Raw genomic sequence first — 27,495 nt, 5'->3', positions numbered from 1 at the left:
ACCAAAGACTTGCGCTCTTAAGCCGCACACCAACGTCAGGGCTGGTAGAGAGGCTTGGTTTTCCACTGGACGCACATCAATGTCCACGCTACACCGGCGGGTCAACGTTGTCCTCCACCCTGGGTGCCGCCTATGCCTCTTACACCTCCTGTTGAGCTTGGTAACCTCTCCATCTCTCCAAGTCTCTTCTTCTGGCATGGCAGGAATGACTGGAATGGAATTAAATAGATCTGAAATATAGCAAGCTGGAGAGAGCTCAGTTGCTGTTGGATTTGAAGAATATGGAATTAGTCTTGGGGGATTCTGCTTTTAAAGAATGGATGGCTTTATTGAGATTTCCCAATATCTCAGTCGCTGACCAGTGCTGGTCGGACAGTGTTGTTGACTGGTGAATCGGGTTATGTGAGATCTGTGTTTTTAGTAACAATCCGTGCAATTAGTATTTGTATAAAGAAATCTTGTGGAAATAATTAACTTATGTAAGGCTAATTTTTTAATGCAAAATTATCAACAAATGATCAACATTGTTGACCTATTAGCTTCTACAATGAAATCATTTTAATGTCAACCTTGTTTTTCAGACCTGGAATCGAAAATGAACTGGGCGTCCTTTTATGCCGTCATCAGCGGTGTAAACAGACACTCCACTGGCATCGGTCGTATCTGGCTCTCTGTCCTCTTCATCTTCCGTATCCTGGTCCTGGTGGTTGCAGCAGAGAGTGTGTGGGGCGACGAGAAGTCTGGCTTTACTTGTAATACCCAGCAGCCCGGCTGCAACAGCGTCTGTTATGACCACTTCTTCCCCATCTCACACATCCGTCTGTGGGCCCTGCAGCTCATCTTGGTGTCCACCCCGGCCCTGTTGGTGGCCATGCATGTTGCCCATCGCCGACACATCGACAAGAAGCTCTATAAACTGTCTGGCCGGGCCAGCCCCAAGGACCTGGAGCAGATCAAGACCCAGAAGATGAAGATCACAGGTGCCCTCTGGTGGACATATATCATCAGCCTGTTCTTCCGCATCATCTTCGAAGTGACCTTCATGTATCTCTTCTACATGATCTATCCCGGCTACAAGATGATCCGGCTAGTCAAGTGTGACTCGTACCCCTGCCCCAATACGGTGGACTGCTTTGTGTCCAGGCCCACAGAGAAGACTGTCTTCACTGTGTTCATGCTGGCTGTGTCAGGGATCTGTATCCTGCTCAACATCGCAGAGGTGGTCTTCCTGGCAGGGAAGGCTTGCGGTAGGCACTTAAGCAATGCTGGAGACTCAACCATGGGGGCATGGATCACCCAAAAGCTCTGCTCTTACTAGAACAAACTAAACGGACCAGGGCAGTATAACTCTAATTGGTTACATAACATGCTCAAAGCTCAAGGTAAGGGCCTTAACAACACTCATTAATCTGCTTACTGCACCATGATGAGGTGTCGACACTTTTTCTATACTTCAAATGGATGTGATTAAAAGGACAATATCAATTTGGATATAGACACAAACTCAACAGAAGAGGAGACTGAAGAAAAGTATGGTAAACTGATTTATTAACGTGCCCTTAACTTGCAACGCCTCAAATTCATCTGAATTCAATATACCAGCAGCTAAACCATCTCATCATCTATTCTATATCATGATTTAAACATATTTTTCAATTCCTGACAGCCAGTTTAATCACTGATAATGTGGCGTGCTTAGGACAAAGCCTGTGTATGGGTTCAATTGTCCATTGTAAATATTAACCCAAGAAAACTGTCCAAGTGGTTAATTTAACCAACATCTGGTGGTTGTGGTGGAGTATTACTAATAACTATGAGGCCATTCCAAAGCACCACTAATAACTACCTCACTTTCATAGTGAAATATCAAGTGGGTACTTCAAGACATCTGAATGGTGGTTTGAATGCTATGAATGAGACTGATTATGCAAGTGTATAGAGTAATATAGAATGGATAATGAATGAGAAAATATGCTTAACTTTCAAAGTTTAAGTTACGATGGAAGAACCGAATGATCAGAGAACATGTTTAAATGTCTATTTCATTGTTTTTCTTACCAGTATATACAGCATTGCTGTATAAGGATAATAGATGTTTAGAATTTGTGGTACTGTAAAGTTTTTACTTCATAATATATATAGCATTTTAGTCCCTGTTTTGTTGTATACCATGCCTTCTTATATTGAATGTATTGCACTGATTTTTATTGCTGTACCTAATAAAATTAGAAATTCCTAATAAAACACTTGAGTTTAATTATGTACAATAGCCACATGGAAATATTATAATGAGCTGGTAGTAAACACAACTATATGCGTATATGCTTGTTAGTGTATTCTGAATGCTTTATGTACAGGTAACTGCCAAAATAAAGGAAACACCAACATAAATGGTCTTAATAGGGCATTGGGCCACCACGATCTGCCAGAACAGCTTCAATGCGCCTTGGTAAAGTTGGCATAGATTCTACAAGTGTCTGGAACTCTATTGGAGGGATGCGGCACCATTCTTTCACAAGAAATTCCATAATTTGGTGTTTAGTTGATGGTGGTGGAAAACGTCATCTCAGGCACTGCTCAGAATCTTCCATAAGTGTTCAATAGGGTTGAGATCTGGTGAGACACACACACACACACACACAAACACACCCTTTAAACCCCCTATGCTCCTTTGAGATCTCTCTTTCAGTCACAGAGATCTCTTCTTCTAGGATTGGTAGCCAAAATAATGGGCAACTGGGCATTTTTATACATGACCCTAAGCATGATGGGATGTTAATTGCGTAAATAAACTTAGGAAACACACGTGTGGAAGCACCTGCTTTCAATATACTTTGTATCCCTCATTTAATCAAGTGTTTCCTTTATTTTTTATGTGGTCTTATGTTACAAGGTGATGTTACCTTTATGTAATACTTCAGAAAGCCACAGGAGAGCAGCATTAACATATACAACTAAGCCAAAACATTAGGTACTAATGGTTTATATATTCTCTGCTGTTATGGTCATCAATTGACAGTGCCATTGAGTAAGAATTGAAGGGGAAAAAGTTCAATTCATAGATTTATTTTTTAAACACAATCAAATAATGAAGTCTCGGGAAGCTTTCTAAAAGACAGAGGTAGGCTAGAGTTCTCGTGAGCTGTCAGACCGCCTGTGAGGAAATGTCTGAGGCAGCCTCAGTGATTAAAGACTCAGACAGGCTGGGTAGAGTGCATGGTCCCAGGTTATCAATAGCATAGCCTTGTGAGGGGTCAGCCTCTGAGCCTAAGAAATATTCACCCTTGGGACAGCTGGACCTAGCAGGGGCACGTGTGAGGGGGCATTTCTCTTTTTCTAGAGCACGTCAAAAGAGACCATATATAGAGTCTATGAGGTGTGAGGTCTGACAGAAGGAAGACATTTAATCACAATGATTTTCACTGTCCGCTATGTATAGCTCCACTAAATGTAGATGTTATCTGGAGTTGTTATCAGACACTTTGCTTTTAACAAGCTGGATAAATACAGCAAATTTTGGTCATATGAAGAGCTTCATTCCAAAACGGTATATATCCACTTTCAGAAACGTTGTCAAATTAGCATTAATTGTCTAAAGAAATTCTGAAAGAAATGTGTTTTTTCACTATCTAATCATGGCATACGTGCCAGACATGTGTTTGTTTAAAATCTATCACTTGATGGTTTCATTTCAAAAAGATAAATAGTCATGTTTTTTTGCAAAATACTATATATCCGCCTCACTCTCAGAGAAATAAGTACTGCTAGGTTTTACACAGTCAAATGTAACAAATATCTACATTTTGTGACATCAATATAATTATTATTTTAATAATTCAATACAGTCATATTTGATCTGTTTGTAAAACATTTATATTTGACATTTTAGTCATTTAGCAGATGCTCTTATCCAGAGCGATTTATAGTAAATGCAAAAAAAAAAAAGAAAAGTTAGATCTATTAATTAAAAATCGGAGAACAGTAATATTTTACACACACGAAAGTACCCATAAGCAATAATATCTGATGAAAAAACACAAACGTGAAAGAACTGTGGATATAGCGTTTTGGAAATAAACTCTTCATATGGTTAGCATTCATACTGTGCCTTTCAAAGTGCAGATTTGCAGTGTACCATATGTGTTCTCTGTTGACTTATCTGACCATACAATTTGATGCTTAAAGGGGTATGATTTCATCCCTACAATGAACCGAGGTCAGTTTAACCAAACATGGTTTTGTCTCTTTCAGTGAAAGTAAATATAACTGCTTCTGTTTGGAAGGATGTCCTCTACTGAATTTACAACCACCACAGACTGTGAGATTCCTGTCAGCCTGTCAACAATGACACAGTACGTGCCAGTCAATCCCAACCATAACAAAGAAGGGAGGGTCCACCTTTTTCCATTTTCTGATGCTCTCCCACCCCCACACAGCCACAGGACTTGGAACACTTCACCTTTCAACTCCAACCCCCCCACCCCATACACACATCCCCCTTTAGTGATAGCAAAGTCACTCCCTTCACAGTGAATTATATTTAGAACCATACCACGCAAGACTTAAACCCCCCCCTCCATTGGACTACTTACACGCCACTCAGTCGTAAAGAAACACCACTTTAGCAGTGGGCTTTATAATTCTCTACAGGGAGTGAGTGCTCTCATCCTAGCTAACTGACAGTGAAAAAGGGTTCTTACAGAGGTCCTATTGGTGGTTACTTTTACAGGACACATTTATGGGGCGTAAGTAAGCAGATTCAACAAGAGCTAAAAACTTGTCGAAACCATTTGTAGACAAGATAGCTTAACATTAGAAGTCTAGTGTCATCACTATCCAAGGACATGGTCTTGCCGGGAACAGGATTACCACGGTATAGACTGTGATGGATAGCGACCTAAGCGGAGACGCCACCACTGGATCTGCAATTTCACTGGAGATGAGCATCATGGGAAGGTGGGTCTTGACACACTGTGTCTATAAAAGTTTCAACTGAAGAAACGTACATTGTAAAATCATGTTTATTAGTGGTCCCTGCAGTCATACTGCAAGAGGCCAGTAATTATGTAATTTCACTGTATCATAATAAAGTGTGTATTACAATTCCAAAAGCAGGTTGGTCAATATTAGTCTCTGAATTTCTGAAATGGTTCAACTTCAAACTGTAATTAGGGAAGACAACCATTTCAGTGTAGTTGCAGTGCAGTCTACTAACCAGGCCAGTGTTGTTATAAAATATGATTTACTGTGTAATAAGAGCAGAATTTAACAGATGAAGTCAGAGATGATTAGATCATGGACTATGATGAATGTAAACAGACAAGTCTTAGATTGAGAAAAGTTATTGGCCATCCACATGTACACTGTCATGAAAGGCTATTAGGTAACAGCAGCTTCGTTTATTTTATCATTTTAAAATCCCTATGGGAAACTCATCTGGGAACCTGACCGCAACTTCCAGAGGCAAGTTCAACTTGCATCAATGACTAGGTGTGTTTACTAAAGTATCCACTCAACCCCTGGGAATGTACCATTAATCTATATCTAGGCAGAGGAGAGTTGCAACCTGCCGTGTGTGTCAGTATGTGTGTCTTGGAGCTCCTCCATCTGATCTTCAGTTTACACTGCCTGGCAGTAAGCTACAGTGGCCAGGCCACCACCTGCTCCAGGGCATACTCTCTGGGTAGTGGGTACAGTCAGTACTTAGTCTTCATACAATAGACATTCATACATGATATTTGTATTACTAAAATGACAGGCAGGGGACTATTCACTTCTGGGACTATTAACAGGATCAGTATGAGATACATATACTGGTCTATAACCTTTTAAATGGGAGACAACCTATTTCTATGATCTATTCCTGATATGCTATCACATACTGTATACACTAAATACAACATATAAAGTAGCCTACAATTAAGTACAACGAGTGTGATGAATATACAGGTAACTGCCAAAATGAAGGAAACACAAGTAAATGAGGGTTCTGGTGGCTCTGTTATGGTGTGGGGTGCTTTTTCCTGGCATGGTTTAGGTCTGCTCAACCCCTTAGAGGGCAAGGTAAACACCAATAAATACACAGATATTCTGAATGATCGCCTATGGAGAATAATTTCTATCTTGATGGGAGTGACGAGTGGTCACTGAATGGTTTGATGAGCATGAAAATGATGTAAACCATATGCCATAGCCGTCTCAGTCATCAGATCTCAACCCAATTGTGGGAGATTCTGGAGCGACACCTGAGACAGCGTTTTCCACCACCATTAACAAAACACCAAATTATGGGATTTCTCGTGGAAGGACGGTGTCACATCCCTCCAATAGAGTTCCAGACACTTGTAGAATCTATGCCACGGCGCATTGAAGCTGTTCTGGCGGCTCGTGGTGCCCCAACGCCCTATTTAGACACTTTATGTTGGTGTTTCCTTTATTTTGGCAGTTACCTGTACATCATCCATTCATACATCGTGCTCATATCTCACCTATAATGAATAAAATTACATTGGTAAGGCTGCAAACTTTCCAAAATTCCCAGAAATTCTGGTTGAAAGATTCCCGGAATAAAGTGACAAAAAACAGGAAATCCGAAATCCTCCAACCAGGATTTCTGGAAACCTGGGAATTTGGGGAAAGTTACCAGAATTTTGCAACCTAAGATAGTGGTCTGCTTGATGGGAGGTTTCTCCTCAAGGAAACAGGTGTTACTTTAAGGGTGGATATCCTGCTGTTGCTTGGGGTGTGTTCATTAAATCAAACATGCTAATAAAAACAGAGGAACTTTGAGGAAATGTATATATCTCAGGATAATGAAGGGAAAACCCCAAAATATGCATACACACCACCCTGAGCTTTTCTACAAGACATTTCACAAGCATATGGCAATAACCCAGGAACATGACCAACATTACACTATTTTTCATGTTTTTCAGAACTTCTCACATTTTGGGGAAATGTTGAGGATTAGGGCTCCAGCTTGTGAAAAATAAATTGTGTGGAAATGACAAGGCCATAGGTTGGTAATGAGTCAAAGTCTGGACATTACTTTCTCTTCAGATAAATTATGGCAAATTATTACCAGGAAGCACCAATCTCACGTATTAGTTGGTCTCTGCATGGTGCATAGACCAAATTAAGGTATTGACAAATGTTGTCATGCTAGAAGAAACAGAACCACATAAAGTTGAAGCAGAACCTCATATATGATAGTGAATCCGGTTAATTTACAGAAACCCTCTCAAACAAATAAAAAAAAACTGCACCTCAGCCAAAAACTAGAAACAAATTATTGAGTTGGAAAGGTCTGTATAGCCACAGTAAAAAGATTTGGCTCTTATCTTCAAATTCATGAGTTTACAACAAAATACATTACAAATGAAAATGCATCACGTAGGTACTTTTATTATGCCACCCTAGGTGTAATGATATAGCAATGGCGAGGCATTTTTCTCAAGCTCTCCAAGTTACTATGCAACGGTTTTCAATGCAATTGTGATGTTTGTCTCTTATGCAGTGCATTAGTTTGTATGTTTTTATTCTGATTGCAGGTTCCTGTTTTGGATCTCTCTGTAGGACTGAGCCTATGAGTGAGCCACTATGGGGGACTGGAACTTGTTGGGCAAGCTGTTGGAGAGTGCCCAGGAACACTCCACTGTAGTGGGCAAGGTCTGGCTGACCGTGCTCTTCATCTTCAGGATCCTGGTGTTGGGAGCTGCAGCTGAGAAGGTGTGGGGTGACGAGCAGTCTGGCTTCACCTGCGACACCAAGCAGCCTGGTTGTCAGAATGTCTGCTATGACAAGACTTTCCCCATCTCTCACATCCGCTTCTGGGTGCTGCAGATCATCTTCGTGTCCACGCCCACTCTGATCTACCTGGGCCACATCCTGCACCTGGTGCGCATGGAGGAGAAACAGAAGCAGAAGGAGAAAGACTTGGCTGCGCAGCTGGCCATCCACAATGACAAGCAGCAGCTGCTGCCCGACACTAAGCCCAAAAAGCCCCCAGTCCGGGACGATCAGGGCCGCATCCGCCTGCGTGGGGTCCTGCTGCGCACCTATGTCTTCAACATCATCTTCAAGACCCTGTTTGAGGTGGGATTTATCGTAGCTCAGTACCTGCTGTATGGGTTTGAGCTGAAGCCACTGTACACCTGTAACCGCTCACCCTGCCCCAACGTGGTGAACTGCTACATCTCCAGGCCCACAGAAAAGACAATCTTCATCCTCTTCATGCTGGCAGTGGCGTTCATCTCGCTGCTACTGAATCTAGTCGAGATGTATCACCTGGGGTTCACCAAGTGCCGCCAGGGCCTCCGGTATAGACGTGCCCAGTCCACATTTGAGGCAGGGTACAAGGCCCCCAGCGAGGCAGTAGTGCCCTTTGTCCCGAACTATAACTACTTCCCCAGGCACCACCCAGCCCCTGAGCCCTACCATGCAGACGAGTACATCTTGACTGAGCCTGACACTGCCTACCACCCCTACAGCAGCAAAGTGGCTTACAAGCAGAACAGAGACAACCTGGCCGTAGAGAGGAACAGTAAACCAGAAGGGGGTGACACCACAGAAAATAAAGGTTCCAGTTCTGCTCCGGGGTCGCCTGCAGAGAACCAACGACGACCAAGTCGATCCAGCAAGCACAGCAATAATAAGACCAGACTAGACGATCTAAAGATCTGAGGGACAGTTATGGCTTATTTCCACCACAGGGTTTTATACAGTGGCTTGGCCTACAGATCTAAACTTTTGTGTTTCCACCTGAGGTGGCAGAAAAAAAGTATTGGGCCTTGGACCTAATCTGACTTGGTGCCAGAATTGGAACCCGAGTGGCTGTCGGAGATGCATTAAAGCTGGAATTCTTAATGGTGAAACTGCCACGGCTGTTTGTGATATTACAACAAAGAAGTTACTGCAAACAACAAACTCTGTTTTTTCCCCTTCTGACATCATTGCACACATGATAGCACATCAGCATATGTATTGGAATTTTTTGGACAATTTCCCTAGTATAAAACCAGGGTGTATACACAACACAGGTATCAGTCAAAACGCAGCATTAGCCCATTTCCACACCCTAAACATCACCCTGTACCAAAGTAGACAATGTGCCTTTCATAGAAAACATTGTATCAGGAGAGCAAGGTTAGGGAAGGAACAATATTGAAGATAATCTTGTCTCCTCTCGTGACATTCTCTACAAGAATGGAGTCATGTCTGCCTTATCTTAAAAAAGAAATGTACACCAGATTTTACTTGAATAACAAACATTTTAAAGATAACATTTGAGGGGTGAAAACAAAAACTTAAAGCAGGATAAAATCACATTTGTCAGGGGCCAGTAACTAAAACCTTTTGTAGAGGCTTAGGATCATTTTGTTTACTTGTTCGAAGTAGTTCGTTCACATTAAACATTTTACTCCTGAAAACAGAACTTCTCCAACTGAAAAACATCAGATGTTTGAGGCATTGACTCAATGCTGTGTCCTATGTGCAGTGCTACAAGCAGAGGTGGGCTCATGTTCTACTTTAGTTATGTTACTGTACAGAGCAATCCCATGGCCAGCAGACAAGACCCAAGTATGAGGTAAAGGGTACTCCCTGGACAAGTGCCATACCTCTATCTGGAGAGGTTTGCCAGGGAGTCTCAAAGAGAGAGGCCAATCGAACTCCAAAGCTTCATTAATTAGTTAGGGCATAAAAATAGCAACAGTTGGAGGTTTTCTCCCATTAGCCAAACATTTGCCATGTAGAGTATAATATTCCAAAGTGTTCAAGGTAAGTTGTTTTATGAACCCTTAATATGCTGATTATTCTGACAAAGCAAATGCTTGTCTGTTTCATATCACTGCGTAATCCTTTGGCAGACCACATACCAGAAAGAGTTTACATGTGTCTGTAAGATACAGAACACATTTAATTGATTTTACAACCATGAATAATGAATTGTATTTTTATGAAAGAATTTGTACAAGACATTCTCAATTCTATATGCATCCTTTAATTAGAAAAAGACAGAAAATAAACATTATAGTACATATTCAACTTTTCTCAAGACATTCAGGACTGAAAATGCATTAAAACATACTATTTTGTCAATTAAAGACAACACAATCTAAGCAGGATTAAAATGAAGTAAATAAAAAACTATTCTATCACGATGTTAGGCTTATTTTGTTTAAATGAATGGTTATGATTGATACAATAAAAAATGATTAAATGAGGGGCAATATACACTACATGTCCAAAAGTATGTGCACTCTTCTGGGAAGGCTTTCCACTAGATTTTGGAACATTGCTGCAGGGACTTGCTTCCATTCAGCCACAAGAGCATTAGTGAGGTCGGGCACTGATGTTGGGCAATTAGGCCTGGCTCGCAGTCGGCATTTGCCACAAAGTTGGAAGCACAGAATCGTCTCTAACGTCATTGTATGCTGTAGCATTAAGATTTCCCTTCACTGGAACTAAGGGGCCTAGTCCGAACCACAAAAAACAGCCTCAGACCATTTTTACTCCTCCACCAAAGTTTACAGTTAGTACTATGCATTCAGGGAGGTAGCTTTCTCGAGGCATCCAACAAACCCAGATTTGTCCATCAGACTGCCAGATGGTGAGTCCAATGGCTGCAAGCTTTACATCACTCCAGCCGACGCTCAGGATTGCGGATGGTGATCTTAGGCTTGTGTGCAGCTGCTTGGTCATGGAAACCCATTTCATGAAGCTACTGATAAACAGTTATTGTGCTGACTTTGCTTCCAGAGGCAGTTTGGAACTCGGTAGGGAGTGTTGCAACAGAGGACAGACTATTTTTACATGCTTCAGCACACGGTGGTCCTGTTCTGTGAGCTTGTGTGGCCTACCACTTCGCGGCTGAATCGTTGCTGCGCCTAGATGTTTTCACTTCCTTATAACAGCACTTACAGTTGACCGGGGCAGCTCTAGCAGGGCATAAATTTGATGAACTGACTTGTTGGAAAGCTGGCATCCTATGACAGTGCCATGTTGAAAGTCACTGAGCTCTTCAGTAAGGCCATTCTACAGTCAATGTTTGTCTATGGAGATTGCATGGCGGTGTGCTCAATTTTATACTCCGGTCAGCAACAAGTGTGGCTGAAATATCCCAATACACTAATTTGAAGGGGTATTCACATACTTTTGGACATGTAGTGTATATACATTACCTATGAAGTAAAAAGTGGGCCATTACTATGAGCTTCTCGATACTGTACATGTGAACATCTGGTAGCAATAAATGGTTCTCCCCTCACTGGCCACATGGTAAACACAGATTTAAAGTGTTTAAGTTGAAAATGATTGCTTATATAGGGTCCTATGTGGCTCAGTTGGTAGAATATGACGCTTGCAACACCAGGGTTGTGGGTTCGATTCCCACCGGGGACCAGTACTAAAAAAGTAAGACGAACGTATACACTCACTACTGTAAAGCCACTCTAGATAAGAGCGTCTGCTAAATAACGAACACGTAAATATCATCACTATCTGAACATTAAGCTTTTGAATGAAACAAAATCCAGTGAGGCTGGCGTAGGGGGTGAAATGCAGTATCAATTAAATGGATTTGTGAACTAAAGTACTTCTATAATACAGCTGTTCTGTACACTTCATAAAAAAAAAACAAATGTATGAGTTTTCAATACGAACAACAGACAAGAAGTCTCAACCAGTTGTCGTTGACAGTGCCCAAAGTACTTGAGCATTCAAAATAGATTACCTGAACTGACGGAGGTATACTACAGTGATATTAAGTTTCTGTACATACACTAACTGTACAAAACATTAGGAACACCTGTTCTTTCCATAAAATAGACTGGCCAGGTGAAGTCCACTTCAATCAGTGTAGATGAAGGGGAGGAGACAGGTTAAAGAAGGATTTGAAAGCCTTGTGACAATGTGCCATTCTGGTGGTGCATGGGCAAGACAAAAGTTTGAAGTGCCATTGAACAGGTTATGGTAGTAGGTGCCAGGCCAACCGGTTTGAGTGTGTCAAGAACTGCAACGGTGCTGGGTTTTTCACACTCAACAGTTTCCCATGTGTCAAGAATGGTTCACCAGCCAAAGACATCCAGCCAACTCGACACAACTGTGGGAGGCATTGGAGTCAACATGGCTAGCATCCCTGTGGAACGCTTTCGACACCTTGTAGAGTCCATGCCCAGGCAATTTGAGGCGGTTCTGGGAACATAGGTTGGGGGAGGGGTGCAACTCAATATTAGGAAGGTGTTCCTAATGTTTTGTGCACTCAGTGTATAATGGTAATTCTATGGGGGGGGAAATGCTCACTGAACTATTTGTGTAGGGGTGATATAGAAAAAAACATGGAACAAAAATGCATTGTAGTTATGCTTGTCATCCCTTGTGCTAGCGGCTTCCATGTCAGCAATGTACACTATATAAACTTGTTGTGCAATCTATCAGTGCGGCTGTCAGTCCATGTCTTCCTGTGCTGGGTGCTCATCATAGACATCCTTGACAGCCAGGATCCTGTTGAGCATAATTCCCAGCCTGCCCTTGTCCATGGGGACGTCAGAGTACCAGCGAGAACTCTCGGCCATACATGTGCCCTCTGGCTGCAGGTAGAATGCACTGCAGCTGCTCCGCACACCATCAGAGCTGTAAGAACACAAAGACAGACACCATATGTGAATCTAAAAAAGAAAACTGTACCGTTTTATTTATTCATTCCAATCAATATTCCCTCTAACGGGCACCGAGCAAATTTTAGGTCTTGTGAGCGGAAACTTGAATGTTGTGAGAATTTTGTGCAACTTCCGGCACGTTTACAGTGAACACTGAGGCGGCAGGTAGCCTAGTGGTTAGAGCGTTGGACTAGAAGGTTGCAAGATCGAATCCCCGAGCTGACAAGGTAAAAATCTGTCGTTCTGCCCCTGAACAAGGCACTGTTCCTAGGCCGTCATTGAAAATAAGAATTTGTTCTTAACTGACTTGCCTAGTTAAACAATAGGCTATAGCCAATAGGCTATTGTGGCTATTTGATCATAATGTAGGCCTACCAACAAAACCAATGGTGCAAATCCCATATTTTCACATGGAAATAGCTTTTGATTTCTACGATATAGCCTACAGTAGCCTATATGTGGTTTTTCAATGCAGGCATACATTGCATGAGACAAAAGAGTATATTATGAAGGGCTTGACATTAAAATATTTTTTTCTTGGTCTGTAACACCATGGGCCAAATTAATTGCATAGTATTATGCAAGAAACCACTTTACAAAATACAATTCATTATTACTACCATACAGAAAATTAGACAATTGGCTTATTTGCATATTCAAGCCTGTCTCAAAATAAAACACTGTCACTAATTATGACAAAAGCTTTTTACGTGACTGGCTTTTCAAAGACAGCTTGAAGTATAGCCTATGCCTACACGTTTTGTGCTGACCTATACTTATCTAGAACTGGGCTAATAACTCGCTAACTTGCAAAGAATATATCAACAAATGCGCACATACACAGCTCTGATCTGAAAAGTGCATTCACTCCCGGGTGATTGAAAAAACACTCATGGGCTAACCCGCAATATCATTTTACTCCTTTGCGCTCCGGCTCTACCTACAACAAAATCAGACTCAATCTTGCAAAATTAGATTTTTGGGGTTTGTTGCATATAATGTTGATTCAATCACAATCTCATTTCTTCTGCACGGCAGTCCTGGTGGTGGTGCGCGGCCACCCGCAGCTTAAAGGGAACATTGTAGTCAATGAATCAAACAAATTCCAAATCTTTGACAGCCAGGGACAGTCCAAGGCCTTTAACTGGCATTTTAAACCCTGCTTTGCATACCTGGACAGTCCATATTGCTTACCATTTGGAGAGGTAGAACTCAAAGAATTTGACGGGGCATCTGAGAGGGTTCATCCGGTTCTCTTGTTGCTCCAGCTCAGAAGGCTCATCCCGTTTCCTCTTTCCCAAGCCGACCTCTGTGTGTGAACAGAACAGAGTACAGGCTCACTTCACTGTCTGACCCCTGGGCCTTTAGTTTAACAATTGGCTTCAGTTAGAGTTAGGGCTATGTTAAACTGATGAAGAGGATGGCCGGACAGTTACGGGGATCAGTGTTGAGGTTTCTGATGAAAATAACTTCATTTTTTATAAATCTATGTCACTGTCATACTTATAAAAAGGTTAATAAAAGGAATATTATTTTGCACTGGACAAGGTCTTTCCTAAAAAGACCAGGGTACTTGTCATGTCATGAATTTGCCTAAGGTCAGAAATACACATGATTTATTCAATGTTGATGTATGGACTTTATTTATTGTGCAGCTACATCTAAAACACGTTACAGACATTCAGTCAGATTCTCTAGTATCATGTTGCACGACTGAGTTGCTCCACAGCTACATTAAGCTTCCTGGTTTTCCCTTGGCAAACAGTGTTCTAAGACACATACCACAGTGTTCTAAGATACCATCGTACACCTCCTATGCTGAGAGCAGCTCTTCAAAAGAACTCCATTCTGTGGTATAAATAGCTGTCAGACACACTGAAAATAGCAGTATGACTGAATCAACCGGGGGGAGAGACCAACATCCTTCTCCTACATCAACAGCTGCCTCACATATTTGTAATATTTAAGACAAGCACCCATAGAACAACTGTCAACAGGTGACAGAATGTCACTAAAAGCTTTTTTTAATTAGTATTTTGTCCATCAGCATAAAACCGCAAAAGTAGTGCCAAACGGATCAATTTCAAACTGACCTACGAAGCCCCTGAGAATCTAGCTAGTGACATTGATATGCAGAGAATGATGGTCGGGTTCAAAATAAACCTAAGTTTCAGTCAGAACATGCCAGTAAACATAAAAACACTGAGGAGGATAGAGGTGTGGGTCTAGGCTAGCCTATATGTTTTAAATAAACAACTGTCACCAGGCCAATTTCACAGACATTGCAGTGTTCTCTTCCAAGCAGTCCATCTCATTAGCAGCATGTTATTTGATTGGTGGAAGCCAATGCAATGCAGAGGGTTTCAACAGTTCAACTGTTTTTACTCATTTAGCTTCAGGGGAAGCTCTTTGGGGTCAGCAGCACCATGTTGAGGAGTGGTGGTCTCTCCCTATGGAAATTACCCATCTAATTGCACTTTAAAAACACACTTTAGTGATAAGGATAAGAACAACCCAGGCTCTAAGAGTTACTTTAAGACAAAATGTCAACCCATATCATTCCTCAGCAGATAAAAGCTAATGAGTCTACCACATATTGGTCAGGAATACATACAAATTATATGTACACTACTTTGAGGATGTTTTGGAAAATAGCCAAAATTCTTACCAGTCAACTGGACCTCATAACTCTAAACTATACTTGTCTACTCAAAGATTACATTTGAGCTAGTTGCAGTGCCTCCATACCATAGCCCTGGTCAGCCCATTGGAATTCAGCTGAAAGGTGGCACAACTCAAGATGGGTGACCTGCTTCCCCCCCAGATTGGGGTCACGGTCCAAAGGAACTCGATGTCTCAGCGGTTACTGGGAATGACAACTAGCCTATCTTTCAATGGCCTACGAGGCATACTGACACCTCTCATTCACTAGGCTTCTTATACCAAAATAATACACAGAAACCACACTGTAATTGTAAACTCTCTCACCTTTGCTGGTTTTCTTGTGATGTGATTTGGGGTGGTAGCAGACACTAAATGACTTGACCATGCCATGTGGTGTAGACCTCCTCTTGGCCTGGCGTGTGACTGTAGCGAAGGAGAGCTGGAGGTGCTGCTCCACGGTGGTCAGGCCAAAGGACTTGGTGTTGAAGAACATGAGGGTGTTGAGCAGGACGAAGGGTGAGTACACACCCAGCTGTTTACACTCCCACAGGTGCTCCTCCAGGACACGAGACACGAGACCACCTGCATCCCAAACACACAAATACATTACATACACCCCAAATACAAACACATACACAATGTGTGAAAAATAACTAGAAACGTTATTATGAACCCACCGTTAGATGGCAGCCATTTGTTGACAATCTTATTCAGCTCCTGGGCAAAGGTGACATATAACTGGTCTGTGAATATATTCACCATCCGGCTGTTTTCGAGGAGATACTGGAAAATAGACAAGACAATTGTGAACAAATGTGTTGGTTGAACACAATGTATAAACAAAATTGACATTGCTAAACAAACAATCACCTTTTCTAAAAAAATGTATTACTTAAGATTTGAATAAGGGTATTTTTAGACAAGTTGCATAGATGAACTACCTGACTGAAACATTGGGACTGACCTGTTGAATACCAAGACATAGGTAAAATATGCTGTCAGGCTTGTAGCACGGTCCTCTGGGATGAACAGTGTCTTGGACAAACTGTGACAAGCCATGGTTCAGTTCCTCAGGACTACACAACAGAAGGTCTAATGGTTTCTCTGTATAGGAGAAACATTTAAAAAGGTGCTTTCGTCAGGATTACATTGAAACGTTACCGCCCGTTTTATTCATTGGAGATCAATCAAACTCACAGCAGAGCCATCAAAGAGCTATCAAACCAGTTAAGAGGTATCTATTAACTCAGCTTTCAGACTACAGCTGAAACGTCTTACGTTTTCTGTCATCAGCGTCTGAGTGCTTGCTTTGGGACCATGACTTCCAGGCTTTGACCCCAAGGGAGCTGTTCAAGCCAGCACCAAGAGGCTGACTGTCCAGGGGATCATGTAAGGTCGTCTCTGGCATAGCCTGACGCTTGGGACCCTGTGACACAAAGCCTATATTAGACATCACAGTGCTATGACCTGTTAAGGGATAATTACTGTAGTTAGTTATTTATATTTTCTTCGGAGTGCATTATTACATACATTCAGCGTCCAGTTTATTAGGTACACTCATTTAGTATCGGGTCGGACACCCCTTTGCCTCCATAACAGTCTGAATTCTTCGGGGCATGGAAACGTTGCTCAATTGGTATCAAGAGACCTAACATGTGCCAGGAAAACATTCCTCACACCATAACACAACCAGCCTGTACTGTTGAGTCCATGGGCCCCATCCTGCGGTGTCATGCTGCTTACGCCAAATCCTGACTGCCATCAGCATGACAACAACAGGAAACGAGATTGGTCTGACCTGACATTTTTTTTCCACTCATGTGCCCACTGCAGCCGACGCGTCTTGTTTTTAGCTGATAGGAGTGGAACCCTGTGTGGTCATCTGTTGCAATAGCCCATCCATGACAAGGATTGACGAGTTGTGCGTTCCGAGATTCCGTTCTGCACACCACTGTTGTACTGCACCGTTATTTGCCTGTTTGTGGCCCACCTGTTAGCTTACACGATTCTAGCCATTCTCCTTCGACACCTCTCATCACCAAGCTGTTTTTGACCACAGGACCGCCGCTGACTGGATGTTTTTTGTTTGTCGCGTGAAAAGCTCAGGAGGCTGGCCTTTTCTGAGACACTAAAACCTGCACGACTGGCACCGACGATCATACCACGCACAAAGCCGCTTTGGTCACTCGTTTTCAATCGAACACTAACTGAATGCCTCAATGCCTGCTTTATTTATTAAGCCACGGCCACGTGACTCACAATCTGTAGGAGCGAACCATTTTCATGAATGGGGTGGTGTCCCCAATAAACTGTACCTAATATATTCTTCAATATTTGCAACGATTATTAAGACGTTGTCTGGTCCAAGAGACCACCAAAACTCAAGAAACAGTAAGTCAACATTTCTCAGTAAATATGTCAAATACTCTTTGAAAATTTCCAAAGACTGTCCATTGGTAAGCAGTCTATCTTGCAGGTTTGGTGACTGTTACATGAGCCGCGTGTTTGGGATCATGCCTGCCTGCTTGTCGCCAGGGATAGATTTACTTTTCAACAACCATTTCACCTTTGGGACCCTGTTGCACCTGTCTAAGAACGTAGAACATGACCACTGGTCTCCGGTAAGTCTGACACCAAGTCATTTGTCATGTTTGTGCCAGCTATTTTCAGATTTCCAGCATACCATGTGATTCCTCTGTCTCTCTCACATAAGTCGAGAATCAACTCTTTTCTGACACTATTTAATGCAATACAAAATTACAGTCAAAGTTAGGTCTAATAAAAGACTGCCAAAACTAAAGGTTTGTCAATTAGGGAGAGGATAATCATGGGACAGGCTGTGTTTATTATACCTTCTGAACAGCGACGTTGGAGCTCTGCTCTGGTGAAGTAGCATGAGGCGGCATCCCACAGTCAAAGAGAAAATCAACATTTGGGTTCAGGTCCAGGGAAGCTAAAGAGCACAAATTAAATGACAAAATATATATCTCAGACATCCCGTTGTTGAGAGTATGTGTGAAATTACAGTGAAAGTTTACACATCGCAGACTGCAAAGCAAATTACACCTTTCATATCATGAAGGTTTAACCTGCCTTTGGTGAGCTCATCTACTGGGTCTTGACCTGGCTCAGTCAGTACATCATCCATATCGACGGCCATGGAGAGGATGTCATCTTGGGATGAAGACTCAAATAAGCTGTAGTCCTTCAGCAATGGGCCTGCTTTCTGATCACTGTCCAGATCTACAGATAAACACAATCATAAAGTTACGATTCTATATAGAACAGCAATAGCGAGTTGACTAAGAAGAGTAAGTGCAGGAGCATTACCAGACAGATCAGAGGAGCCCTTGCCTTTATTCTCCTCTGCTATCATGTCTGCCATGGCCAGAATGTCAGCCTCCAGTGGATCAGACGGGATCTGGAGTTTCAGCTCTTTTATATATTCCACAAGCTTATCGATATGATCCAGTGTGACAGGTAGGAACATGGGGACTGGGAGCTAAGAGAATAAGGAGCAAAACAATAAGCAAACAAATAGGGCAGTCACTCTAGAGAACTATACACTATTGCAGTAGTGCTGAGCGATTAATCGGAATTGCATTTATTTTTTCGGTTTTTAAACAACTAATTGACCGACTCAATTAAATTATTAGAATTCCATTTAGTTTTTTTTTTTTTGTGTGAGCTCAGTTCACAGTTCCTCTAGAGATAAATCAGATCCAAGCCCAAACTGTGCGATGCAGTAGGGAGTTGTAGTTTCCAACAGGCTAATATTCTACATAGTTTAGAGCAGAAAACGTTGTAATTAACTACATTGACCATAATCCATTATGCGCCTACTTGGCCGGTCTGTTTCTCTTTTACGCCTGCTACATAAAAGAGAGAAGAATGGGCGACCGAGAGCAGTTGCTTCACGAAGTATCTCAACGTGAACATACATTATCTAAGTGATTGATAGTTGGTATTCAGCAGTCATAAAAGTCAATTACTTTGAACTACTTAAATAGTGATTTTGTCAGACAGCATAGGCAGCAGCTCTACAGAGATGAGATATAAAAATAAAGTCATCAAATAAAACAATTGTAATATACACAACTGAAACATTTTATTAAAGTAATGTGAATAAATTGTTAATAAGTGATACTCAGTAATGGGCAGTCACTACCATAATTGGTAGTGACTGCCCAGCATTCAACACACATAATGCATAATGCATTTAATGTTTTTAAAAATATAATAATTGAAACCTGTGATTATTTGTTAATAATCAAAAAGAAACTGAACCGACCTCAAAATCGCTCAGCACTAGTGTGCAGGCATCCATATCGAACAAATTTGGGTGGATACTAAGAGTTACTCTTGTCTAGACTCTAAATGAATGACGATAACCCTAGAGTCAATTTTGCACAATACTCAACAGGACCTAGACAAAACCAACTCACCGGCAGAGGCAGGGCCATTGTCATGGGAGTGTATTGACAGTACATATTCAAAGGCACAGGAACAAACACAGGCACAGGGACTGGCAACATCGCAGGTGGAGACTGCAAGAAATCATCTGAAACAGACAGACAATTTATGAAAACCATGAAGCTGTGTTTTTGCCATTGCTAATTATAATTGTTGTAGGCCTGATTTAACAAAAAAAGCTCTTACTATACAAATAGGGATATTTTGTATAAATAGTATAATATTAAATACAGTATAAGACTAAATCAGTGAGTCCCATAGAGAGACATGGGTTTTTGTTAACCATTACCTGTCTGGGAACTCTGGGACTTCATCTCAGGTTTACATGTGACACCGGTAGTAGTCATCATGGGTTTACACATGGAGGATTTGTTCCTTTGGGAGATAGGTGGAGTGACGGGAGAAGCAGACTTGGCTACAGTTCTTGTCAATACTCTTCCTGTGGCCTAAAATAACAAACATATATATATTTTTTTATCAGAATAGGGACGGTCGCTCAGATTTGACTGAAATTAAGCTAAGTTTTTTTTCAAGCACAATAAATGTGGGGTGGTGAAAGCCATGATTAAATGCATTTAGTTCTCTTTTGGTGGCATTTCCCCCCCACCACCTTTTGGAGCATCGAGTCAAAAAGCACACTTACTTCACTTGTCTTTGTAGCAGCAGGGGGAGGCGTAGAATCTGGGGAATTACCTGTAAACCCAGTAAACATATAGAATTTTAATAGCCAATTACTGAGAGAGACGAACACATGTTTACAATTTCACAAAGGCATTCACTGTAACTTCGTAACACCAAACAATTACAAAGTGTACTTATAAAAATCATTCCCATGTATGGATTGGGTTTATGAAAAATAGTGTGCGTGTTGCGTGTGCATGCGTTTGTGTACATGTAGCACTGTTGAGCAGGCTCTCAGGGCCCTGCTTGGTGTCTAGGTTGGGCTGGTTCTGTTGGCTGTAGAAGAGCAGGAGGCACGGCTCATCACAGTAGTGTTTGATCTCTCCCCTCCAGTGGATGGTCTCCAGGAGCTGCCCTTGACGCTTGCAGGCATGGCACTTTGCTTCCTAGGAGAACAGACACGGCTCAGAACACCCATACATACAGCACACACTGTAGCATGTTAAAAGAGGACACTGCTCACACAATTTCATCGCATATCATGCATATTCTTCTGATTCATTTTTCCCCCATGCATGAACATATTCTGCCAGTTTGCATTCCAAAATCAAGTCTAGAATACCACATACAAATGTACTATGTACAGTGACAGAGTGAACTGAACGCAGCCCGTGTACAAGCAGGCATCTACAACTTATCAGGGCCGGTTATATGGCATTGTGATTGATTAGACATACTTTCAGGGACCACAGGAAGTATTTGCTTTTACAATCTTCGCTGCAGAAGTCCCACGTGTTGCCATCCCGTTCCTCTGTGACCGCCCGTGAGCAGGTCTGAGAACAGTATGTACAAGTTATACAGCACAGGCCCAGTTGTTTAGCAAAGTCTTGCTTGTATAGTAGTATGCAACCTTGGTAAAAAAATAAAATAAAGAGACAAAACACTTATAAGTCTCTGCCTAGACACATAGGAAAGTGTTTCCATGTAAACCAACAATCTATTAAATCTACAAATGCACACAGAAACGCATGCATTATCCTAACCGTCACTGCAGAATGACTTCTCCACCCCAGAGAACTTCATCTTCTCATGCAGAGGTTTCTCTTGCTTGCAGTGCTCACACACAGAAACCACACCATTCAGGCGCTTGTAGTCCTCACAGCACTCCTTACAGCAAAACTGATATATTGAGTCCTGAAAGCAGATGAAATAGAATGGTGCATGTACTTTTTATTTGAGTAGTCTTGATAAAATAAGTGTTCACTAAACCAGCTGTAAGACACATTTTTGCCACAATGTTGAGACTAGTAAATTAATAAAAACACGTATGTACAAGGAATTACCTGCCAATCTAAGATTTCTGGTTTCCCATTGAACATGTTATGACAGGAGACACAGTTGAAGTAGAGGTCTCCATTGGGACTGTTGCGCTGTGAAGAAGCAGTGAGCATATTTGTTAAATTGGGGATTAAACAAGAAAATGAGCAGCAAAGCATTTTAGCCAAGGCAAACAAAACAACATCACAGGACTAGTATCAAAGACAGACTCAAGAATCTCTCAGAGGTTTTGCAAGAACAAAACAAGCCCTAATTCATAGGTTTTTAGGTAGAATAAAGGTGAAAGCTTTCAAAAGGTGACCCTCTCCACATGAAAGCGCTTTAAGATGAGCTTTTATTTTAATGGGCTCCAGAAGTGAGGCGGAGCTCCCCACTGCAGGCGCTTGGTGTGCATTTTAACTAGCATTTTTCTGTTTACAGGCACCTACGGCCAAGCCTGTACATCACACTGTAAATATTAGCCGTTCCTTTTTTAATCACTTTCAGAATCCTTCACCAAAAATCTCCTTTGAATGATTTTTTTTTATTGAACAACTGAGGCATAAAAATGTACGTTTAAAACAAATCCACATAAAATAACAAAATGTTGTATAAGCATCTGGCAGACATGTTTTAATGCAAAAAACATACTTAGAGTAGACATAACTAAACATTGGATGATGCAAATGTAGACTTATTTTGTCTCAACTCTATTCAGGGTATGGGGCTATCCTACCTGAAATGTGCTCCAACAGCTAGGGCTACAGAAGACGTAAATGGTCTCATTTGCTTTACAGTAGTACGGTTCAGAGGGGCTTCTTTTGCAGAAACAGCAAGCTTCACTGGGAACTGGAAAAGAAGATTAGTAATAATGAAGACTAATTCAGTCAGACATCACACCATTCAGATTGTGTAAACAAGCCAAGGAGAGTAGAATGTACCTGTGTCCCCAGAAGTTTTCACTTTATGTGAAGCGATACAGCACAAAGAACAGAAGTGTTTGGTCTTGCCATACTGATCCACTTTAGACAGCATGTCAAAGATCTTACACAGAGTCCTACACCACTGGCACGAGAGCACCTTAGTGTTTTTCTGAAATCAAAAAGACAACACACAGCAGCCATTGAGATCAACACCATATCATTTTCAGGTAGAAATATGCCTATAGTACATTCCTTCACCCACCATCTTATAGAGTCTGAGACAGGAGGAGTTACAGAACCTCCTCTGTTGGCCCTCATGCAGTAGGTACTCGGGCCGGGAGGTGAAGGTGTTGATGTAGGTGCCACAGGCGTCACAGCAGCTGGTCTTCAGGCCCTTGGTGGCCCGGAAACGGTTGAAACAGGCATCACTGCACATGAGGTGAATCACATTGCCCATGGTTACCTCATGGTTGATCTGAGGCAGGAGAGGGAAGAAATGTAGGACAGGCTCAGAGATCATTTCAATCAAATCTAACTTAAAATATCACTTCCCTTGGTGTTTAAAATCAGCCCACCAAAATCTTGTAGCTGGCTATGATTTATTCTGGTGCATGCTCATAGCATACGAAGACCCACAGCAGCACAAATTACAGAATTCCCTCCTCTATAAATCACAGCATGCAATACATCTAGTTAGAAACATACAAGTTGGTTTTCAATTAAGAAATTATCAACACTAAGACAGTGAAATGTGTTTAGGTATTCTTTATTGTCACTTCTGGGAAAAGCCCATATTTTGACAAATACTTCACATCAACACAGGTGGTTGGTGGCCCGCCCTAGATAGACTGAGCTCGGATTGAAGCGTGCAGATCAGATCTCTAACCAGTATTTCTAACACAAAAGGCAACTTTAAAGAATGTATACCATAATCACATCATTGTGTGGTTTTGCAGCGCTTGGCATTAAAAAGTGCTTACTTATTTTGAATACATTTTATTGTACTAATTTACAAATGACTAACAGATGGTGGGGGGGAAACAAACCAGAATAGGTAAGGCTGATGCCAGCTTTTCGATAAATTGTTGCAAGAGTAGAAGCTGCAGTCTTTAGAATAGCTTCAATATAATGTACACACAAAAAAAGCCTACTGCATTTTCAAATCAAAGGCATTGTGGAAGTGTAGTCATCCTGTGTTAAATCATTATCCTACTGTCTACTGGAGTTCCCTCCTACTGAGACTCCCTGCCATGAATGTGTTCAACATGAAGCCAAATCGGCTGGGAGCAGATCATTCAAAATGTTATGGTCAAAGCTTTGGTACCTCACGCATGTGGTTGCACACACTGCATCTTTGGCCAGGGGTACTTGGTTTGAGGGGCTGTTTCAGACCCTTCTCCAGCCGGGCCTCAAACAGGGAAAGACAAGTGTTGTTGCAGAATTCTTGGAAGGATTGTGACTGGCCAACCTGTGCAAGCATGGTGTCCTTACTATTCCCCATGTCCCTAAAAGATAAATTTTGTTGAGATCAAAACAATGTACAAGGTTTACACTTACTTTACTGTGAATCATGAGGAATTGGTTATGGACCCACTGTACTTACTGGAAAGAGAAGCTAAAAATACATTCACTGAATATCTACTGAGAAGCTTACCTTTTACAAAAAGCACAGGGCTTTTTCTTGGGAGCTTTCTTGCCAAAGGAGTTAAGGCAGGTGGAGCTGCAGAAGAGCTGAGGCTGACCCCTGCGCTGGTAGGCTGTCTGTCCACTCTGCAGCATTCCACTGCAGTTGGCACAGAGGACTCTGGTAGGCTGGCGAGGGGGTGGCAGTCGGGGTGGAGGGGGTCCTCCAGACCTTTGGGTGTACCCAGGGGTAGAGGCAGGGCCAGACGGCTTGGGAGCAATGAGCCGGGGGGACAGGGTGTTGTGGCTCCTTTGGGAGGCCCTGGTAGAGCGTCGGAGGCCTGACCGTGCAGGGTCAAAGTCTGTGTCCCTCGGATCGTCAGTTGTATCGTCAGAGTCGCTGTCTGTTAGCTGGTCTGCAGCAGGAGACAATGCATTTAGGGAAACATGATAATCATAAATAGACAAATAGTCATACATAATGAGTTATTGAGACTAAACATAAGCAGCTTGTGAAGTAGTGATGTTTAACCTCCATCAGACGTAATGTTTTTCCTCACTTCTCCACGACGAGGACGGCCTCTCTTTCTCCCCTACAATAAATCAGAGTAAATAAGGTTAATTCACTTACTTTTAAAGAAAATGTCTGCAATGAATGGGAAGTAGTTTTTGTACCGTAGTATTTTGACCACTTTGAGAAACTTTTGGATCTTCAATGGCGACCTCAGTTTCAGGTTGTTCCTCAGCTGAAACAAACACAATCATCAGTAACTAAAGGCTGTTCATGACATAGATATGCAAGCTGTATGTGAACTGTGATGGCTATTTGAAGAAGTGATTGCAAATTATTTCTCAAAAACATGTAATGTAACCTAAATTAAGTTTTACATTTCACTTTATAATTCTCCAACTATTTCTGTGGCACTGTGACTTCTATGTGTGACATTGAGACAAGAGTAATAAAGTAATAATAATAAAGTACTAGGAAGGAGAAAGATCTTACAAACAAATGTTCCTTACTAGTACACATACCTTCACCTGGTGTCAATGGCTGGGCCCAGGATGATAGTGGGGACATACTGCCCCTCACTGGTTGTTCTCTCTCATTCTTTTTCTCTGCTGTGCCTGTGTCTTCTACCTTTGGCACCAATCCAAAGAATGACAAGGCTTCCTCTTTGCCTGGACCATCCTCAGAGTGTGAACCCTCTACACTGACTATAGAAGGCATATTTGGATCAACGTCATCTTGAGAAGGTGCAGAGGGATCTTCCAGTACTATGTCCATTCGCTCCTCTCCCGTCTCCGGCATCGGTGTCCCAGTTACAGTCTGAGTTCCCTCTGTGACCTCCAGCCTGTCTGTCCCTGGCTCAGCGCCCATTTCTGGCCAGGCTTCTGTGTGGCCCTGCCCGCTCCACTCATCCTGACTGAGGCCTGTAGCTGGGCCTGAAAGTTCGGGAAGGTCTGAGGGCCCGGGAAGGTCTGAGGGCCCGGGAAGGTCTGAGGGCCCGGGAAGGACTGTGCGACTGTAAAACTCCTCCACCTGGGCTTTGGACAGTTCCAATGAGTCTGGGTCCCCCAGGATGCTCAGGCTGTCCTGAGTTTTCTGCCTCTCTCTTTCAGATTGGGTGAGAAAGGTTGTCAGCTCATCAAGGTTCTGCTGCTGCCCACTTTGTCCCTCTGTTCCCTGTGAGCTTGAGTAGGTCACATCCATATCAGTCTGTAGGTCCATATCACTCTGTGTAGACAGTAGGTCTACATCAGTCTGAGCAGGCAGCAGGCCCATATTGGTGTGCCCAGAAAACAGGTTCATATCAGTCTGTGTGGATAGAAGGTCTAGGTGCACATTCTCATTGGCCATCTGAAAAGAGCCAGAGGTTTCTGGATGCTCTGAGGGTTCCATACTCTGCACCTACATAAAGAAAACAAAAACACAATGGTTTGATTTCAGTTTCAGATGTCATGTCAATCAAATGTGGTGGTCGCTGGATAAAATTACAGCCATAAGTAGTTTATTGTGGCTCCTCTATTCTTGACAATGAGGTCCCACCAATGAATGCATCTACTTACCTAAGTACATTTGCTAACTAAAGTTCACTACTAGCTAGTTCCACCCATATCAATGTTGCTGCCTTTTGGCGCGCCTCACCTGGCGGCGTCTCCATTTCTGTAATTTAGAATGCTAGTTAGCAAGCTGGCTACCTGGAAATCTATCTAGCTACATGTTAGCCCATTATTTGCTACACATAATGCATCTCAATACTAGCAATACAGTAGACATAGCTTGTTACTCGCAAGGGAGGCGTATGTTTATGACTCTGCAAAGAGACCGGTACTGGCTAAAGTTAGCTAGCTTATAATAGGCTATCTGCTAACGTTACGAAGCTAACGTTTCCTTACGCAATCTAGCCGTCAAACTAATTCACTAGCTGGCTAATTACAATATAGTAACTGTATTACAATATACTAATAATGGTTAAACAAATAATTATAGACTTCAACAATATATGATGAATTTACCTGAAAATATTAAATGTTACTGTAGCTAAAATGATGCATGCAAGCGCCACCAAACTGCGGTCTAGCGTGCGTGCCTTATTGGCTAGTTTCAAGCTACAACTTCTTCTACTATGGCGGCCTGAAAACAAACGTTAGAGGTGCATGCCGCCACCTACTGTACTGGAAGTGTGTGGTCAATCACAGGTTACAGCCTTTAGAATAAAAGTAAACATACATTAAAATGAAATAATACCTAATCCTGTACTACTAAGAAAATAATAAAGAGCCCTACTAACTTCTAACAAACCCTCCCCCATCACCCAAATCCCTTCCAACCCCTCCGTCCAACCTCAATGACCCTTATCAATCTTTGTCTTTCTTCCACGTACTTACAATACAACAGCACATGCTTCATCATTTCATTGACCATGCACTCCAGACACAAACCATTTACATGCTTGCCAACCAGATCACAGGAGGTTGGTGGCACCTTAATTGGGGAGAACGGGCTCATGGTAACGGCTGGAGCAGAGTAAGTGGAATGGTATCAAATACATCAAACACATTGTTTCCATGTGTTTGATGCCATTCCATTAGCGCCGTCCCAGACATTATTATGAACCATCCTCCCCTCAGCAGCCTCCACTGGACCACAAGTTCAATGTACACTGAACAAAAATATAAACTCAACATGTATATAAACTCCCATGTTTCATGAGCTG

At 42.1% G+C, this 27,495-nt stretch overlaps 3 protein-coding genes across 7 annotated transcripts; 2 read left to right on the top strand and 1 right to left on the bottom strand.

Moving 5' to 3' along the window:
- The first annotated feature begins 9 nt into the window (after positions 1-9).
- On the top strand, positions 10-2,244 carry cxb1 (Gap junction beta-1 protein). Of its 2 annotated transcripts, none has more exons than XM_014196587.2 (2): positions 10-402; positions 582-2,244. In XM_014196587.2, the coding sequence occupies exon 2, from the start codon at positions 596-598 to the stop codon at positions 1,316-1,318; it is 723 nt and encodes a 240-aa protein (XP_014052062.1). In that variant the 5' UTR covers positions 10-402; positions 582-595; the 3' UTR covers positions 1,319-2,244. The 2 variants fall into 2 exon arrangements, with proteins under 2 accessions (XP_014052062.1, NP_001133422.1); NM_001139950.1 differs by having other exon boundaries at positions 71-160.
- Positions 2,245-4,604: 2,360 nt separating this feature from the next.
- LOC106603303 (gap junction alpha-3 protein) lies at positions 4,605-8,873 on the top strand. Of its 2 annotated transcripts, none has more exons than XM_014196814.2 (2): positions 4,605-4,956; positions 7,576-8,873. In XM_014196814.2, the coding sequence occupies exon 2, from the start codon at positions 7,600-7,602 to the stop codon at positions 8,680-8,682; it is 1,083 nt and encodes a 360-aa protein (XP_014052289.1). In that variant the 5' UTR covers positions 4,605-4,956; positions 7,576-7,599; the 3' UTR covers positions 8,683-8,873. The 2 variants fall into 2 exon arrangements, with proteins under 2 accessions (XP_014052289.1, XP_014052288.1); XM_014196813.2 differs by having other exon boundaries at positions 7,551-8,873.
- Positions 8,874-9,980: 1,107 nt separating this feature from the next.
- On the bottom strand, positions 9,981-26,892 carry LOC106603302 (zinc finger MYM-type protein 3). Of its 3 annotated transcripts, none has more exons than XM_014196810.2 (25): positions 26,795-26,892; positions 25,310-26,186; positions 24,953-25,023; positions 24,810-24,870; positions 24,309-24,693; positions 23,979-24,159; positions 22,917-23,129; positions 22,673-22,823; positions 22,468-22,580; positions 21,758-21,844; positions 21,458-21,608; positions 21,152-21,324; positions 20,686-20,860; positions 20,437-20,486; positions 20,083-20,239; positions 19,766-19,881; positions 18,651-18,822; positions 18,414-18,563; positions 18,173-18,273; positions 16,599-16,746; positions 16,285-16,424; positions 15,998-16,103; positions 15,645-15,902; positions 13,851-13,965; positions 9,981-12,630 (listed from the first exon to the last, which is right to left on the bottom strand). In XM_014196810.2, the coding sequence occupies exons 2-25, from the start codon at positions 26,175-26,177 to the stop codon at positions 12,444-12,446; spliced, it is 4,329 nt and encodes a 1,442-aa protein (XP_014052285.1). In that variant the 5' UTR covers positions 26,178-26,186; positions 26,795-26,892; the 3' UTR covers positions 9,981-12,443. The 3 variants fall into 3 exon arrangements, with proteins under 3 accessions (XP_014052285.1, XP_014052287.1, XP_045572988.1); XM_014196812.2 differs by having other exon boundaries at positions 18,675-18,822; XM_045717032.1 differs by lacking the exon at positions 26,795-26,892 and adding an exon at positions 26,345-26,458.
- Positions 26,893-27,495: the final 603 nt, after the last annotated feature.

This window comes from Salmo salar, chromosome ssa04 (assembly GCF_905237065.1).
Source record: "Salmo salar chromosome ssa04, Ssal_v3.1, whole genome shotgun sequence".
Classification (NCBI taxonomy): domain Eukaryota; kingdom Metazoa; phylum Chordata; class Actinopteri; order Salmoniformes; family Salmonidae; genus Salmo; species Salmo salar.
The sequence above is the reverse complement of the archived record's forward strand: the minus strand, read 5'-3'. Positions and strand labels throughout refer to the sequence as shown.

Excerpts from the sequence above, each read along its gene's own strand:
- cxb1 (NM_001139950.1), top strand. The coding sequence starts at position 133 with ATGCCTCTTACACCTCCTGTTGAGCTTG. Across the intron at positions 161-581 it reads TACACCTCCTGTTGAGCTTG|ACCTGGAATCGAAAATGAAC; the intron begins GTAACCTCTCCA and ends CTTGTTTTTCAG.
- LOC106603303 (XM_014196814.2), top strand. The coding sequence starts at position 7,600 with ATGGGGGACTGGAACTTGTTGGGCAAGCTGTTGGAGAGTGCCCAGGAA.
- LOC106603302 (XM_014196810.2), bottom strand. The coding sequence starts at position 26,177 with ATGGAACCCTCAGAGCATCCAGAAACCTCTGGCTCTTTTCAGATGGCC. Across the intron at positions 24,871-24,952 it reads AAAGTGGTCAAAATACTACG|GGGAGAAAGAGAGGCCGTCC; the intron begins GTACAAAAACTA and ends GATTTATTGTAG. Across the intron at positions 18,823-19,765 it reads CAATGGCCCTGCCTCTGCCG|CTCCCAGTCCCCATGTTCCT; the intron begins GTGAGTTGGTTT and ends TTATTCTCTTAG.